Source organism: Podarcis liolepis (assembly GCF_965112155.1).
Source record: "Podarcis liolepis genome assembly, chromosome: 5".
NCBI classification, from domain to species: domain Eukaryota; kingdom Metazoa; phylum Chordata; class Lepidosauria; order Squamata; family Lacertidae; genus Podarcis; species Podarcis liolepis.
The window spans coordinates 81366894-81383132 of record NC_139556.1 but is presented as its reverse complement, the minus strand read 5'-3'; the positions used below and the strand labels follow the sequence as shown (position 1 = coordinate 81383132).

Below are 16239 nucleotides of genomic sequence, written 5' to 3'. Positions count from 1 at the left end.
AAATAAAAATCGCTCCCCCCCCCCCCCCACTATATTTGGCCCTAGTTAGGACTGCGATGTAATCAGTTTACGGCAAACCACGAAGGGGAAGCTAGGAGAAGGAAGGAAGAACACCGGCGTCGACTGCATCTTTTTTATTGCAGCAGCAACAGCAATGAAGGCGCGACTCCTGCAAGTGTCCGGCAAGCGGCGCTGCGCCCTGGTGCGCACGGAAGCCCGAGGAAAGGAAGGCGCAGGCAGTGGCGGCGCCTGGTCAGCCATGGCGGGGCAACGAGGCGGGGAGCCGGCGAATTACGTCTCTCGCCTCTCGGCATGGGCGGACGAGCACCTCACCCTTGTCCGGGTAGGAGCAGTGGCGAGGGAGGGAGCCGGCTGGCGCCTCGGCAAGGCGCGCTTGCTTGCCTTCGCCCTTAGGTCTTTGGGGATAGGCTGAAACGAAAAGAGGTCAGAACGGCGGCGACCAAGACAATAAATGGGCATGTTGAATTTCTGCAGCCCGGGATGCCTGCTGCTTCTTCAAATATGTCGTGGCCGCGCAACATCGTTGGGGATGGGCACTAAACATATGCTCAGAGGCGCTCTTTCCCTTCTTGATTGCGTGCCCTGGAGGCACGGGAACAGGTTCTGCTTTGTAGCTCTGCTGCGCCAGGCTATAATAGGGACCCGGGTGCGGATCGAGGGGGGAACATGGGAGTCCCCTCTTTGGCCTATTTTGGTTCTGCCTTTGCTCACATGCACAATTTGCTTCACTGGCTGAGGGGACAAAGGGATGCATTTGGTCCTCCTTGTGAGGGAAGGGTTTGATTTCGTGGAGTCAAACGATGTTCCTCCGCAGTCCAAAGACGTTTGGAAATACTAACTTGTAAAGGTGTTCTCCTTCCTTCAAAGTATAAAGTGTGTGGGGCAAAGAGGAGTTGGGGAACGGGGGTGATGCAGACTTGGGAAATAGTTCTGGAGACAAGACTGAATGCCACAGCCACCAGGTCTGTAAAAAAAGGTAAAGGATCCCTGACAGTTAAGTCCAGTCGTGAATGCGTTTACCTTCCCACCGGAGCGGTACCTATTTATCGACTTGCACTTTGACGTGCCTGCCAACCTTCCGATTGGTAAGCCCTAGACCAGGCTTCCTCAAACTTGGCCCTCCAGATGTTTTTGGCCTACAACTCCCATGATCCCTAGCTAGCAGGACCAGTGGTCAGGGATGATGGGAACTGTAGTCTCAAAACATCTGGAGGGCTGAGTTTGAGGAAGCCTGGGCTAGACTCAGTGGTTTAGACCCCAGCGCCACCCGCGTCCCTACCAGGTCTGTAGCCCTGATCTAAATTGTGCTTGCATTTACACTTTTAAAAGACCTTCCCCGTGGCTGCAATTACACTTTAAAAAGACCACAGGAGATTTAGGCTTTATTTGGTTTAATTTAATTAAGGCAACTTTTTAACTGTTCAAAATATTTTTAATTGATTAATTGTCTAAACTGGAGGTTTACACCACATCAGCTGGAATAAAGGGGTCTCAAGAGGGAAATTCTTCAGGGGCACAAGGTCTTGAATACTTGTTGTCCTTTTCCCTCAGACAAAACACATTTTAAGGTTTATGGTAGCACATATATCACAACCTTTTTGAAAAATGTTTTCAGCTTCAAGGCTGAAGTTCTAAAAGCCATTGCAGTAAAGAGATATTTTGCTTGGTTGAAACAAAAGCAATACAGTAGTACCTCCGGTTACAGATGCTTCAGGTTACAGATGCTTCAGGTTACAGACTCCGCTAACCCAGAAATAGAACTTTACTTCAGGATGAGAACAGAAATCGCGTGGCGGCACAGCAGCAGCAGGAGGTCCCATTAGCTAAAGTGGTACCTCAGGTTAAGAACAGTTTCAGGTTAAGAACAGACCTCCAGAACAAATAAGTTCTTAACCCGAGGTACCACTGTAGCTACTTCTGAATTCTCAGACTAATTGCACTCATATTCACAGAAGGAAGTCTGTTTATGAGGTCTGCTCCCTAACAGGCGTGTTTAGAATGGATTGAAGTATGCAAGTATGCAAATATCAGGAGATCAAGAAATCTAGGGCAGTAGATCTAGCACTAATGATCAGGAAAAGTCTGAGCATAAAGGTGTGTTAAAAATAAAATTAAGAAGATGGAAGCTTGCTACTATCTATGCTTCCCAGAATACTCATATGAAAATTTATGCACATGCCGTAAATAAAATTTAGAGGATTAATCTATTGCAATTCATTTCACTGAGTTGCCGCTTTTCCCGCCTAGACTCACTCTCACTAGCAGAGATTTGGGCAAGGCATGAACAGCAGCAAAGGCTTGCATAGACCCATATGAAGCTGGCTGCATAAGGAGTGCTGTTCACACTCTGGAGAGAGAGGAAGTTGGAAGTGAAAGTGGTTGAGGTTCAAAATAATGAAAGTGTGTTCCTTGTTACCAGAGGCCATTCTTGGAGTCAGATGGGAGACCTCTGGGTTCTGCTGCGCTACCTGCGGAACCTGGGTCAAAACCAGCAAACAAATAAAAATCGGCAAAATAGATTTTCAATATGACATATTTTCTAAGATTTATAAATGACTGGCTCATTTGTGATGGGCAACAGTTTCAGAATGGCAACATCTCTGAGCAAATTCAATATGTCAATCATCTGTAGTTTAGTGTGCACAATGCTATGATGGCCATGTTCAAGATACGTTCCTAAGCATATTTACTCATAACCCAAAGATGTTTCAGTAGTGGTTCCTTGCCATCCTGGGAACAAGTGAGAAGTGGGGCGCCACAGAGTTCTGCCAGGGTTGAAACTGGGTATGCTTAGCCTGGAGAAGAGGAGACAGAGATGATATGATAGCCATCTTCAAGTATCTGAAAGGTTGTCGCATAGAAGAGGGAGCAAACTTGTTTTCTGCTGTTCCAGAGGGTAGGATATGAACCAATGGATTCAAGTTACAAGAAAAAAGATTCCAACTACTGTAAATGTTAGGAAGGAATTTCTGATGATCAGAACTGCTTTGAGAGTGGAATGGATTTCCTTGGAAGGTGGTGGACTCTCATTCATTGGAGATTTTTAAGCAGAGGTTGAGTGGCCATCTGCCAGGCATTCTTTAGCTGTGATTCCTGAATTGCTGGGGTTAAACTAGATGACCTTTGGAGTCCCTTCCATCTTAGAAGTCCCAAGTATTTTAATGAGGTTTGGGGTTGCAGTTACTTGCATTTTAGCACAATCCCATGCATATTTACTCCAAAGCAAGCTCTACTCTAAAGCCGCTTTGAGGTTTGTTTGCTTTTTACTACCAAGTAGTATATAAATTTTATGGAGAGGGGGATACAATCCCAAGAGTAAGCCATGTGGAATTAAAGAAGACTTCTGAATAGGCCCAGTTAGGATTGTGCTGCTAGATAATGAATTCAGCAGATGCCCCAAAAATAATTATAAATTTTGTATCATTTACTTTCCTTTTATTTATTTAACTTTTTCTTTAAATAATGGATTGCTTAGAGAAAACTAAATCTGAGATCCCTTTGTAAACTTAGTTTTGTTGTTGTTGTCTAGATTAACTGAAACCTAAGTCAGAAAACCTTTCTGACGCATAACTGTGGCTGCTCTCAGATATGTATTTTTTGCTTTCCTCTTTATAACGATAGCATGCTCTGGCTTCAGTTAAATGAAAGTCATGTAGTGGAGACTTAAACAATTTATAAAATAATTTATTATGTTATTTTCTGCAGAACATCAGCACTGGAATGGCGATAGCTGGAGTAATTTTACTTGCAAAGAGTGTAAAATTGGTAAGTTATGTATTGAATTTAATAATGTTTATGAGTTGCCTGAAGCGGTTAGGTGCTGCACATAGCACAAGTTCAATAATGAGCAGTAATTGCTTGCTTATCTGTAATTTTTAGCCAAAGTCTATTACTGTAATTGAGCCTTTTTAATCTGAAGTGTACTTTTAACAGAATATTTAGATCTCTAGCCTGCTTGATCCCTAGAGTAAGCTGAAATTTGAAAACACAAGCAGATTCACTGCAGTCGGTTTTCTAACTAGAAAGAATATAAAATAAATTACTCTCGGTTAAAATGGTGGTTTTATCTAAGGGCCAATTGAAATGAAGAGGACTTAAGAGTCCTTCCCAGAACTGTCAAGCTTTGTTGATTTTTCACTCTTAGGACTTTAAAAGGTTTAAGGAGCATCTCTCCATATATCAATCCACATAATCATTGAGATCCTTCAGGGAGTGTTGTAATTGCCAACTAGGTAAGATTGGCTGATGCATGGAACAGGCTTGTCACTCATGGCCCCGCCTCTACAAGAAGACCTGTCAAAGCCCATCATCACTTGTTCTTAGAAACAAGACTTTGGGGGTCTCATTTAACATATTTAATTATACTTAACAGTGCACCACATTTTGGCTGTTCAGTTTGTTGTGAAAAGACGACATCCAGCTGCTCCGGTTTCTCAGTTAATCAAAATGGCCTAGAATATGGCCTAGATACAGGCATGAAATATCAGTTTGCCTTAAGCTAGGAATTATTTTTTGTTAGGGGAGGGGTCATACCTCTGGCGAGAGATACATTGTGTTCCTTCTGGGGTAGTTCGCCACCTTTGATCTCCACCCTGCTCTCACTTGTAGCTCTATAGAAACACTGGCCTAAACTATTTACCCCCAACCTATTTCAAAATTTAAAAAAAAGAGTACAGAGGCCTTTTAGCTTCAAAAAAAAAAAAAAGGCAGTCTGAACAAAACTCCTGGTCTCTCTTACTGAATGCCTCACTAAACAACGAAACAAAACCCTCCCGAAACTGGTCTCCGGTTTCCTGAGCAATAGCTCCCCAGCCCCTATCTGTGCCATTCCAACTGAGGTAAGGTAAAGGTAGAGAGACCCCTGATCATTAGGTCCAGTCGTGGCCGACTCTGGGGTTGTGGCGCTCATCTCGCTTTATTGGCCGAGGGAGCCAGCGTACAGCTTCCGGGTCATGTGGCCAGCATGACTAAGCCGCTTCTGGCAAACCAGAGCAGCGCACGGAAACGCCGTTTACCTTCCCGCCGGAGCAGTATCTATTTATCTACTTGCACTTTGATGTGCTTTCGAACTGCTAGGTTGGCAGGAGCAGGGACTGAACAACAGGAGCTCACCCCGTCATGGGGATTTGAACCGCCGACCTTCTGATCGGCAAGTCCTAGGCTCTGTGGTTTAACCCACAGCGCCACCCATGTCCCCTTCCAGTTTAGGTACGGGAGAACAATTTTAGAAATATATTCACGGAAAATTCAAATCTCCCCGCCAGTTTTTATGATGAAGATTCGGCAGAACTGTCACTGCTCCCACAATGGAGCCCGGTTACAGTGGAATAAATTAATTGGGAACCTGAAGAGTGGTAAGGCCCCGGGAAATGGCTTTATCTCAGTTGAATTGATCATATCAAATCAGCACTGGTGGGCTCCTCTTCTGGCGGCACTTTTTACTATAGCAAAAAACTCGGGCAAAGTACTGTCTAGCTGGCAACATGCAATAGTAGTGTCAAGGTGGTGTCCACTCTTCACAGTTAACACCCTCTGCTCACTCAGAGAGATATTTACAGTTGTACCTCGGGTTAGGTACTTAATTCGCTCCGGAGGTCTGTTCTTAACCTGAAACTGTTCTTAACCTGAAGCACCACTTTAGCTAATAGGGCCTGCTGCCGCGCTGCCGGAGCACGATTTCTGTTCTCATCCTGAAGCAAAGTTCGTAACTGTTTCTGGGTTAGCGGAGTCTGTAACCTGAAGTGTATGTAACCTGAAGCGTATGTAACCCGAGGTACCACTGTACAGTTCTTTATTTACATATGTACAAACAGCTACAGTTCCAAATCATGCGTCTGAATCCGATGAGTTACATTCGGGGAGTGGCTTCCTTCAGCTCCTTCTCCAACACAGCAGACGTGAGAATCTCACGAGATGTCTTTGATCCCTGCATTTTAACTCTGCTCGCCTGTGCTGAAGGCACCGCTTCCCATTCTGAACTCCCTGCTTGGTGGCAGGGCTCTCTAGCATCGCAGAGCCCTGACACCACTTGACTGCTCTCCGCTTTCTCCTCCCCTGCTTGTCTGTCATTTCCCTGTTTTCCCCGTCTGACTTGTCCCTGCTCTGATACTCCCGCTTCCCTTCACCCAAGGGCGTTCCCTGTCCGTTCCGTGACAAGTAGTCCCAATCTTTAAGAGAGGCCAGCCAAACGTGCCTTCTAATTATAGGCCAATCAGTCTGCTTTCAACTATAGGAAAGCTGTATGCCCGCTTTCTCTGTAACAAACTGACAACTTTTCTAAATGACTATAATATACTATCTGAAGCTCAGGCAGCTTTCCGCGAGAGCCACTCAACATCAGACCACTGTCTAATGCTCTCCCTCCTAGCCGAGAAGTACACTAGACCTCTACAGGGAAAACTCTTTGTGGCCTTTATGGACCTGAAATCTGCCTTTGACTCCATCACCAGATTCCAACTATGGTCCAAATTACCGGTACATCTAGTACTGAAGGATAAACGTCTCCTATAGCTTATAAAAGCCCTGTACTGTGGAAGCAATTTGCAGGTTAGGTGTGGGTTGCAGGGCCAGCTCTTGGACTGTATTGATATGGACAGGGGAGTGAGACAGGGATGTATTTTGGCTCCCACTTTGTTCAGTTTGTTTCTGAATGACTTAGAGGCAAGCTTAATGGACCCTGATGACCATCTTCCAAAAATAGGGACGAGAAAGACCCCTTTCTTGTTGTATGCGGAGGATGCAGCCATTCTCTCCCAACCCAGACCTGGCCTGAACTACCAACTAAGGAAATTCTCAGACTACTGCTCTGGTAATGGGTTACCCATCAATTATGAAAAATCAAAAGTCCTGGTGTTTGAGAAGAGATTGTCTCCGAGTAAATAGGTACTGGACGGTCACAAACTAGAGCAGACCAAATTCTTCCAGTACCTAGGGCTTCTATTTCATCATTCCAAGTCCTGGAAACTTCATTGGTAAACCGCCTATCAAAAGGCAGAGGTAAGCAAACTGGCTATACTATTCTTTTATACAAGGAGAGGCCATTATGTTCCATCAGCCCTTAAGGTATTTAATGCAACCTCTGTCTCTCAACTCCTCTATGCCTCAAATGTCTGGTTCAATGGCTCATTCTCCAGGTTCGATGGCTTCCATGCAAAGTTTCTCCGGTCCCTCCTACAAGTTCCAAATTGTGTTCCAAATGCAATACTATTTTCAGAAACAGGTGAATGTCCTCTATCAACTAAAGCTTGGTGGGCTGCCCTGAGATACTGGCTCGAGATCTCAGTCTTTGGCCTAGGGAAGGGGTTACTTCCATACCTAAACAATGAGTTTACCAGCTCATGGATGAAAATTATGGTTAGAAAAGCCGCTTCAATTGGTATTCCACCTTCTCTCCTGTACCATCTGGGCTTTGATACCCATCTGGGCTTTGATACCTCTGAGGCAAAGGCTCTGGGACATATCACATAGTGATCTCCGATCTCAATCTCATGTTATCTGTGGCCCATTAGCAGTAGGAATTCACTATGGGTTTGAGTTCCAGACACCTGCATATCTTAGAAATTTGTCTGTACCAACATATCAGCATCTTTTCACCAAAGCCAGATTAAATGTATTCCCATTAGAAGTGTTAAACGGCAGACTGAGAGGTATCCCTTATCAAGATAGGATCTGTTGACTGCATGAGGCATATTTTATTGCGTTGCGGACAATATGATCAAGCTAGGGAACTATTGATTAAACCACTATTGGCAAATCGGCCGGGTCAATCTGAAGCCTACCATATCAAATATCTTCTGGATGACAAGTCCAATGATATCACAGTGGCCGTGGCAAAGTTTCTTTCAGTAGTCATACGAATCAAAGATCAACATACCCATGACTAAACAAATAACGCTTCCGTCTCCCTTCCCTGGGGGTTTGTCTGTATGAATCTGTATTTTATTCTGAATCCATGTTATGGGTTGTTGGACCGCAATAAAGATTATTATAAAATAATCAGATTTCAACCGGAATATCTGGGAGGCATTTCTTGTTTTTTTCACATAATTTGGGACAGCTTTTTCACGTGTTACTTTCCCCTACAAACCTTTTTTGAGAGATTGGCTGGAAAACAGCCTCATGTGTTTCCTTGAAACGCAATAGACTAGTTGGGCATTAGTGTTTCAAGGCTCTGTTTGTGTCCCAGGCTAGTCACGTATTTCACAGACAAAACATATTTGGCTATTTCCCAGCCAAATCCTTATTTGTTAAGCAAGCAAATGAGGAAAACTGACGTGGAAAGGCTGTATTGTAACAATTGCTTGATGGCCCAAATCAAGCTTCACTTCTTTAAGGATGTAAATCACTAGGATATTAGCTACTTTGTTCAGGACTATGTTCTGTGTAAAAACAGCTGCTTTTATATGCGTTCTATTAACCTTCCATTGCTATTTTATGTTGCGTTGTTTCTCTCTCCCCAAATCACTCAGGATGTTTCTCTTAAATTATGTTTGATTTCCTTTGCCAGTACCTGTATGGGTCTTCCGGCACATGGCAAATAAATATTGACTTTCCTGGGCAGTTTTCCACTTTGCGATCTATGTTGATCTCCTCCTATGAGTATATGAATCATTTTCTTGACAGTGTGGAAACCTATATTGTTCAAATGGGGGTTCGTAATTTACAGATGAGATGGACAGTAGCATCACTGTGTGATTTTTTTTTTAAAAAATCTGCCTTCACATGAATTTTGTTTTATTCGCAGAACTATCTGATGAGATACATTGCTTTAGAAAAGGTGTCTTATACTGTTGGTACACCCTCTCCTTCCCAGATGGAGAACGGGATACCTCGTGTGTGTGTGTGTGTGTGTGTGTGTGTGTGTGTATGCAATTTGTTTCATGTGTTCAATTAGTGACGGGCCCATAAGCAATCAAGATTCAAATGTCACAATGTGCCCACTGGGATTTCTGAAGACCAAATTGACAGGCCCCTGATTTCTTCTTTTCAGGAGCTGTCATCTCAGGCTGGTGATATAGTGAGTGGCTGTGTGCAAGGGCCAGTGCAGAAAAGTGGCATGTGTGAAGCAGTAGCAATATTAATAGTAGCAGCAATACCATGAGTAGTAGGTTGGCAGGGAGTAAAAGAACAGATAATGGCAATGTGAGAGACACATTACCACTTCATTGACTATCCTCCCTCTTTGCCATTGGAACGCTTTGCCTCCTGCCATCCATCTGGCTCCTGTTGTTGCATTTAAACACCTCCTTCAAAACTTGGCTGCTCACCATCTTTCTCCAACTCAGTCTTCCACCTTTACCGTTCCCCTCCTCTGCCCTTGCTTTGAATTACATTTTGTATCTTGCAAGCCAGAGGGTGGGCTTTGTTTTTAAAAGGTAAAAGGTAAATGATCACTGGATGGTTAAGTCCAGTCAAAGGTGACTATGGGGTTGTGACGCTCATCTCGCTTTCAGACCGAGGGGCCTGGCTTTTGTTCACAGACAGCTTTCCAGGTCATGTGGCCAGCATGACCGAACTGCTTCTGGCGCAACGGAACACTGTGACGGAAGCCAGAGTGCATAGAAATGCTGTTTACCTTCCCGCCACAGCGGTACCTATTTATTGACTTGTGCTGGTGTGCTTTCGAACTGCTAGGTTGGCAGAAGCTGGGACAGAGCAACGGGAGCAGGGATTTGAACTGCTGACCCAAGAGGCTCAGTGGTTTAGAACACCACACCACCTGCATCCCTTTGTTTTTATATGCAACTTGTCTAGTTGAGATGTAGCCTAGGAGTCGGCTTCAGTGTCTGAGCAGGTCTTGCTATGTTTTAAATTTTAAATTAGTCAGTGCTGTGCAGTTTCTGTGGCCAAACATGGTTTCACTGGAATATTTTCCATGTTAAGAATATGTCATGTCAGTTGCTTTTGGAAAGCCACACTAAGCGCAATAAGCAGACTTGTTTCATTATGTTTATTTACAGAACCTTCGGATGTTGTTTGCAAGGTCTTCTGTTTCTGTGAAGAGACCTTGCAGGACAACAGGAGAGAAGGATTGGGTAATAAATTAATTCCTGGTGGCTTGACCTCCTCAGTAATAGAAGCCAGATGTGATATGAGCAACATAGCAAAAGACCATTCTGGTGGTAAACTCTAGTTACTCTGCTGGGCCCTGATCCATTTACCAGCTTCTCCTACATCCGTACTGCTTTTTCAGAGGTGGGCATCCACCGTCCACACTTCTCTTCCCCTCCCCACCCCCCAAAACCTGGCTCCTTTTCCTTCTGAGATGAGTTGAGGCTGAGGACCTGATCCCATTGAGGGAAATGTGCCAAAGTTGCTAGTAGCACGTTGCTAGTAGGATGTCTATAGGGCAACATCATACGTTAAATTTTGAAATGTCCCAGGAATATACTTTAAAATGGTAAAATGCAACAAGCGTGTTTGCAAGCCCATGTCTCACACAGATAATATTCAGAAGGGAACTGTGAGGGGTTGGTCTCCTTTGTTGAATGTGCACTCATCGGCAGCCCATAATGTGTGAAACAGCTCTTAAGTAAAAAGAAGAAGAAGGGGAGAGATATACACATATATTTTCTCGTAAGGCCTGATTTTCTTCAATTGTTTCAATGTATAGCCCATTCTATGTCAGGGGCTTGAAGGTGAGTTGTGATATGTGGATCACAGAGTCTTAAACTGCTTCATAGAATAGGTTTATAGAATGACAACTTGCCATTGAGTGATACCTGTAACGGGTTCTAGCTTGGAAACATTTGCTGGTATCTTGTTATGTGAATTAAATGATTACAGAGATCTATCCGGACATTACAAGTTCTTCATTTTTTTATTCCCTCTCCCCTGTCTCTTTCCTTTTTTCATGAAAAGACAACCAAATTCACAACTGCTATGGAAATACCAGTGGAATTTATAGAGAAGAACGTTAAGTTGCGGGGACGGTTGCACCGAATAAGTGAACGAGGATTGGAAATTGAACATGTTCCCATTACCCTTCCAATCATTTCATCTTTGCAGAGAAGATGTAAGTAGGATGAAAGACATGCGTGAGCCCATAGTGGCCAAGTTAAACATTATTTAACTATCTGCAAACTTGATACTGTTAATAGCATGAATGTCACAGTCTGTACCTTTCCTCTCATTTTGTCCTGACCTCACCCTTCCACACAATTCCACCACCCCAATCATGTAGGTATGTATGTACAAACTCAGAATAACACTTCATGCATTTTTTGAAAAGGAGTTTATTCCAGGAAAGCTTATGCCACAAGAGTCCTTTTTGGTTTTGATACCTAATAATATCCCAATCTGCCTGGTATCATTGAATGGAATCCCCAGAAAATGCATACGCAAAGCAAATACAATATGTGCTTAGACATTGCAAAAGAATTTGAGTGCTTTAACTGTAATCCTAGCTACGTATTTAATTCAATGAGACTTGCTCTCAGGGAAGTGGGGTTAGGATTGCTGGCTTAATCTCTTTGAGAAATCCATGGGAAATGAAATCCAGCAAAGTGAAAATAGAATAGCAAGGACCCAAAGTGTTGCACAACTTGTTCCACTTAACTCAGAGGCAATTCAGGGTTGCTTTCCCCCCATGCTACATGAGATACAACTGAGGAGAATTTCAAAAGCCATTTGCTTGGGGTCTACTGTTCAAGTAAAAGGTAGCAAAAATCTTACTGAGCTGAGCATAACTAAGCCCTTGGGCTAAAAGTAATTCTTAAGCGTAGTGATTCTGGAATTCTAGAACTATTGTACCTACCATGTTCTCCCTTCTTACTTCTGCAAGGCTTGATGTAGAGATAACATTGTATTTCCATAACAGTGTCGCACAGATGAAAATAACTGCATCGTTGACTGTTTTCCTACTTCAAAGACAGAGGGCCTAGTATTTTTCAAGTGTAACCCATCCTATCCTAGCTATAGAGTGAACATTTTCTAAACGAGGACTACTTCACACGTTACAGCTTGAGCAGCTTGTACTTATAGTATAAAATTTGAAGCACATACTTCTTATTTTCTCAAGCCTTCTGCACGCCTTGGAAACACATGCTGTGGGACTAAGGTTAACTGTCACTCCTTACAGGAGATTATTTACAAGGGTTGTCTATGTTATTTACGTTCCTCAAGTGTTGTTCTGTCAGGTGCACAGCACAGGTGTATAGCCTATACCATTTAAATAAGCAACGTCAAAATATGTTTTCCTTTTTCATGCCTGTATCCCGGCCACTTTTGATACAGAAAGCCGTACAGCACAGTTGGTCTCTGGTGATGGAAGGTTATTATATTCCACATCATTGGAAATATGAATGAATGAAATCTTCATTGCTAAAAGCTATAAGCCGTCACAATGCATAGAATACAAATAATTGATTTAAAACTGAACAACAACAGCAAAGCAAACATACAAAAATGCAAAAATCACACCTGCATAAGTTAAGCACTCCACTTCTCACACTTCCCCTTATGATACTTGTCTTGGTGCCTAGCTCTCAACTTACTTGCAGCCAAGGCAAAGTTTGCAACCAGTGCAGTAAGAAATACGTTATTGCCAGCCAGCAAAATAGAGATTTTCTCAAGGGGAGGTGGGTTTGAAAGAGAGCAAAGGATGTAGTCGAGGAATTTTTTTCTAGGGGATGTATATAAAGGGCACTGTAACAAATAGGGTTCAATGTCCTCCACATTTCCCGACTCACAGATGCAAAGTCTTTGTTATTAAATCTTCCCATTAGATATGCAGAGGGCATGCACTGAGAACACAAAGCTCTAAATACTTTTCTAAGTGTTCCCAGCATGAGATTAATAAAGTATTGCTCCATCCCCAAAGATGTTTTATATATTGGATATCAGGATGTGTATGCCATCTGGAAAAGTGAATGAAGGTCCCTCCGTTTAAAGTCCAAATAAATTTTTTCTTTAATGAGTTGCTTGACTCTGTTAGAGGCAAAATTTGGTAGGGAGTCCACATTAATCCCATAATAATGGAGAATATTGGAAATATTACAAGGCAAATGATTTCTGAAGTAGCTTTGGCTCTTTCAGCCTATGGCAAATGTTAACTTAAAAAAAAAAAGCCCCCAAAACCCACAGTTCTAGCTGTAAAACCAAGAATATTCACTCAAGCTGCGAAATTTTCCATGTAAACCTAGCAGATCAGAACCCCAGCTGCTTAGATTTATTAAGCCAACAAAGTGTCTCTGATAATGTTGTAATTAAACAATGTTATTGTGCATGCATCCTTAGGGAATTCAGATGGTTTATTGCTGATCAGACTTGCTGGTGTGGAGCTAACACCAGATGGCACGGTCTGGTTGAAAGAAGAGGTAAAACCCCCACAGATGATGTGGTTCCAACTTCTGGGAAGGAAGGACTCAGCGCTTGATTGCCTTGTGGTAGTAAGTAAGGTAAATAAAAATGGGGGCAGGGGGAATGGATATGCATCCATGGAACCTAATCCTAAGCATATATACTCAAGACCAAATAAAAAATTCCTTCCAGTAGCACCTTAAAGACCAACTAAGTTAGTTCTTGGTATGAGCTTTCGTGTGCATGCACACTTCTTCAGATACACAGTGTATCTGAAGAAGTGTGCATGCACACGAAAGCTCATACCAAGAACTAACTTAGTTGGTCTTTAAGGTGCTACTGGAAGGAATTTTTTATTTTGACTATGGCAGACCAACACGGCTACCTATCTAATACTCAAGACCCTCTGTGTTCACTGGGACTTATTGCCAAGCAAAAATGCATAGAGTTACAGCCTTAATCTCTGCATATTTAATATTTTTAAGGTGGGTGGCACTGTGGGTTAAACCACAGAGCCTAGGATTTGCCGGTCAGAAGGTTGGCGGTTCGAATCCCCGTGACAGGGTGAGCTCCCGTTACTTGGTTCCAGCTCCTGCCAACCTAGCAGTTCGAAAGCACATCAAAGTGCAAGTAGATAAATAGATACCACTCTGGCAGGAAGGTAAACGGTGTTTCCGTGTGCTGCTCTGGTTCGCCAGAAGCGGCTTAGTCATGCTGGCCACATGACTCGGAAGCTGTACGCCGGCTCCCTTGGCCAATAAAGCGAGATGAGCGCGCAACCCCAGAGTTGGCCACGACTGGACCTAATGGTCAGGGGTCCCTTTACCTTTAATGTGGCTGTTGTTTTCTGTAATTCTTGTGTAAGACACTCAACAGCGCTATCGATGTCTATTCCGAACAGGGTAGATTTTCCAGTATCTGCCTAAATGAAGAAATCCTGAGACGAGGGCTTGGCAAGACAGTCCGTATTGACGGACTAGCTCACGAATCCCGGATATATTGGAAACTCCACAAGAGGCTCCTTCGAGCTGAATTGAAAGCCGTGAGGAAAAATAAAGGAATCTGGAAAGAAGAAACGTTAGTTGAGAAGCTGAAAGAGCGTATAAGAAACAACAGATACATGCAGAAGTTAAAACAATTTGCAACATGGCTAAGCATCCGCCTCTAAAATCGAGGGGTTTGTCGAGGAGGAAGAACGCACACACACACCAGATGGAGAAGGATGCAACACTGTATTTTCCTCCTGTCAGAATATCACAACTAATGCCTGGCCTTCTGTTGGTGGCTTCTGCCTTAGGGGAAGAAAACGAAAACATCACAGAACATGTTTCTGGAGGAGATAGATGCACATAGCATATTCAGATATTAGTTTAATTCAGATGTAAGTTAACCAAAAGTATAAAAACAGAGACCCAAATCTAGGCCACGTAACATTCCAGCAAGAGAATAAAACTGAAAGCTTGCTTTATGGACGGAACTACTTTAATTAACTGGGGTATGTCTCATCCATGCATGTGGTTGCTGTCAGTCCTTCCCTAATTGTGGAGCACCTGAATTAGGCAGTAGACAGAGTGGAGAAGCCTTTTTTCTCCTGTGAGGTTGTGAGTGGTATATAGGCTCAGTTCCCAGGATTGGGAACCACCGTTCTTAATCAGCTAGTGCTGATTTCTTCTGCTGCATCAGCCTGTGATGAGGTGGTAATGTACTGAACAGTAACTTGAATTCCTAAATGCTCTTTTGGGGTAAATTTAGTTCACGGCATCAGCATGAGCACAGCACCTTTCCTGTAAACTGATGCAATTTGACATTGGTGCTGCCATCAACTGAAAACGTGGGCATTTGCCACCGGTGGGTTCCGTAGTCTCTGTTCCCAGGGATATTACAAGTGTACGGTGTCATACATTGCACCATGCACAAGCTTTAAAATTCGGAATCGCAGTTCTTGGTTTTTGGTTCTGGGAGTATACCAGGACTGTTCTAGAAGAAGTTGCTTTCACTTGATTCTGGTTGTATTCTGAGGTTTGGTTCTAATGCAACTGATGCGTGGGGTACTGCGCCATGTTCTGTGCTATCTATGTGAGTTGTGATTGGCTGAAATCCACCGAACCGTGTGGGGAAACAGCTTCTCATGAACAGCTTCACACCCTCTACTGAGCAGTGCCTACACGACAGCATTACAAACCACTGCACATAGTTGTGGCTTGCGTCAGTTAGGCCTTGGTTGGTTCCATAGGAGCTGAACAGATTTAAAAGGGACACTGCTTACATGGCTTTTGAACTGCTTTCTAAGGTTGCAGTGCCAGTTGAAATGGAAATTTCATTCCTGTATGACCTTCGTTATGTATTCCTGCCAAGATTAATTGACCTGATTGATGATCATAAGATCTGAGCACTTGACTCATGTTTACTTTGGTGGAACATTATGTATGCCTGTTTGTTCTGAACCATTTAATTTATCTGCTTAGCTAGAATTTGGCGGCCCGATGATAAGGCTACTGTTTTAATAATCTTGCTAAACAATCTAGAATATGATAATATTGTACACGGAGGATTAAACATAGTATTTCTCCTGTTGTCCTGTATAATTTTTGAAAATTGCTCCCTTAAAAGGAGTATGTCATATATATAGTCATTAAAAGCTTAACATACTTAGTTACGTATTTCTATACCTTGAACAAATGAAGTGACCTTTTCCTCTCTTGGAAGTTCCCTAATATCATTTTCCTTAGCCGTATAGCTGAAAGCATCACAACTAAATATGTGGTTTGTATGTGCACAGAGCATCTGTTACTGGCTATGACAGATGGCCCTTGGTGCACACACATATTTTGTGGTTGCCAACAGTGAGGGAAGCCCTTTTTGTGAGCCTGCATCTCAGGACCGTCCCTCATGTCTTGTCGAAAGGATAAATCAATAGGC

At 43.1% G+C, this 16239-nt stretch overlaps 1 protein-coding gene and 1 long non-coding RNA gene across 3 annotated transcripts; both read left to right on the top strand.

The window, feature by feature from the left end:
- The first annotated feature begins 134 nt into the window (after nucleotides 1–134).
- LOC310707399 (protein C3orf33) lies at nucleotides 135–15972 on the top strand. 2 transcript variants are annotated; one of them, XM_083504576.1, is made up of 6 exons: nucleotides 135–343; nucleotides 3727–3786; nucleotides 8765–8797; nucleotides 10882–11035; nucleotides 13258–13418; nucleotides 14222–15972. In XM_083504576.1, exons 1-6 carry the CDS (start codon nucleotides 155–157, stop codon nucleotides 14486–14488), a joined length of 864 nt encoding a protein of 287 aa, XP_083360702.1. In that variant the 5' UTR covers nucleotides 135–154; the 3' UTR covers nucleotides 14489–15972. The 2 variants fall into 2 exon arrangements, with proteins under 2 accessions (XP_083360702.1, XP_083360703.1); XM_083504577.1 differs by lacking the exon at nucleotides 8765–8797.
- Nucleotides 11049–12676, top strand: LOC310707569. Its single transcript, XR_014526589.1, has 2 exons — nucleotides 11049–11430; nucleotides 11646–12676. It is a non-coding gene; the product is annotated as an uncharacterized lncRNA (long non-coding RNA).
- Nucleotides 15973–16239: the final 267 nt, after the last annotated feature.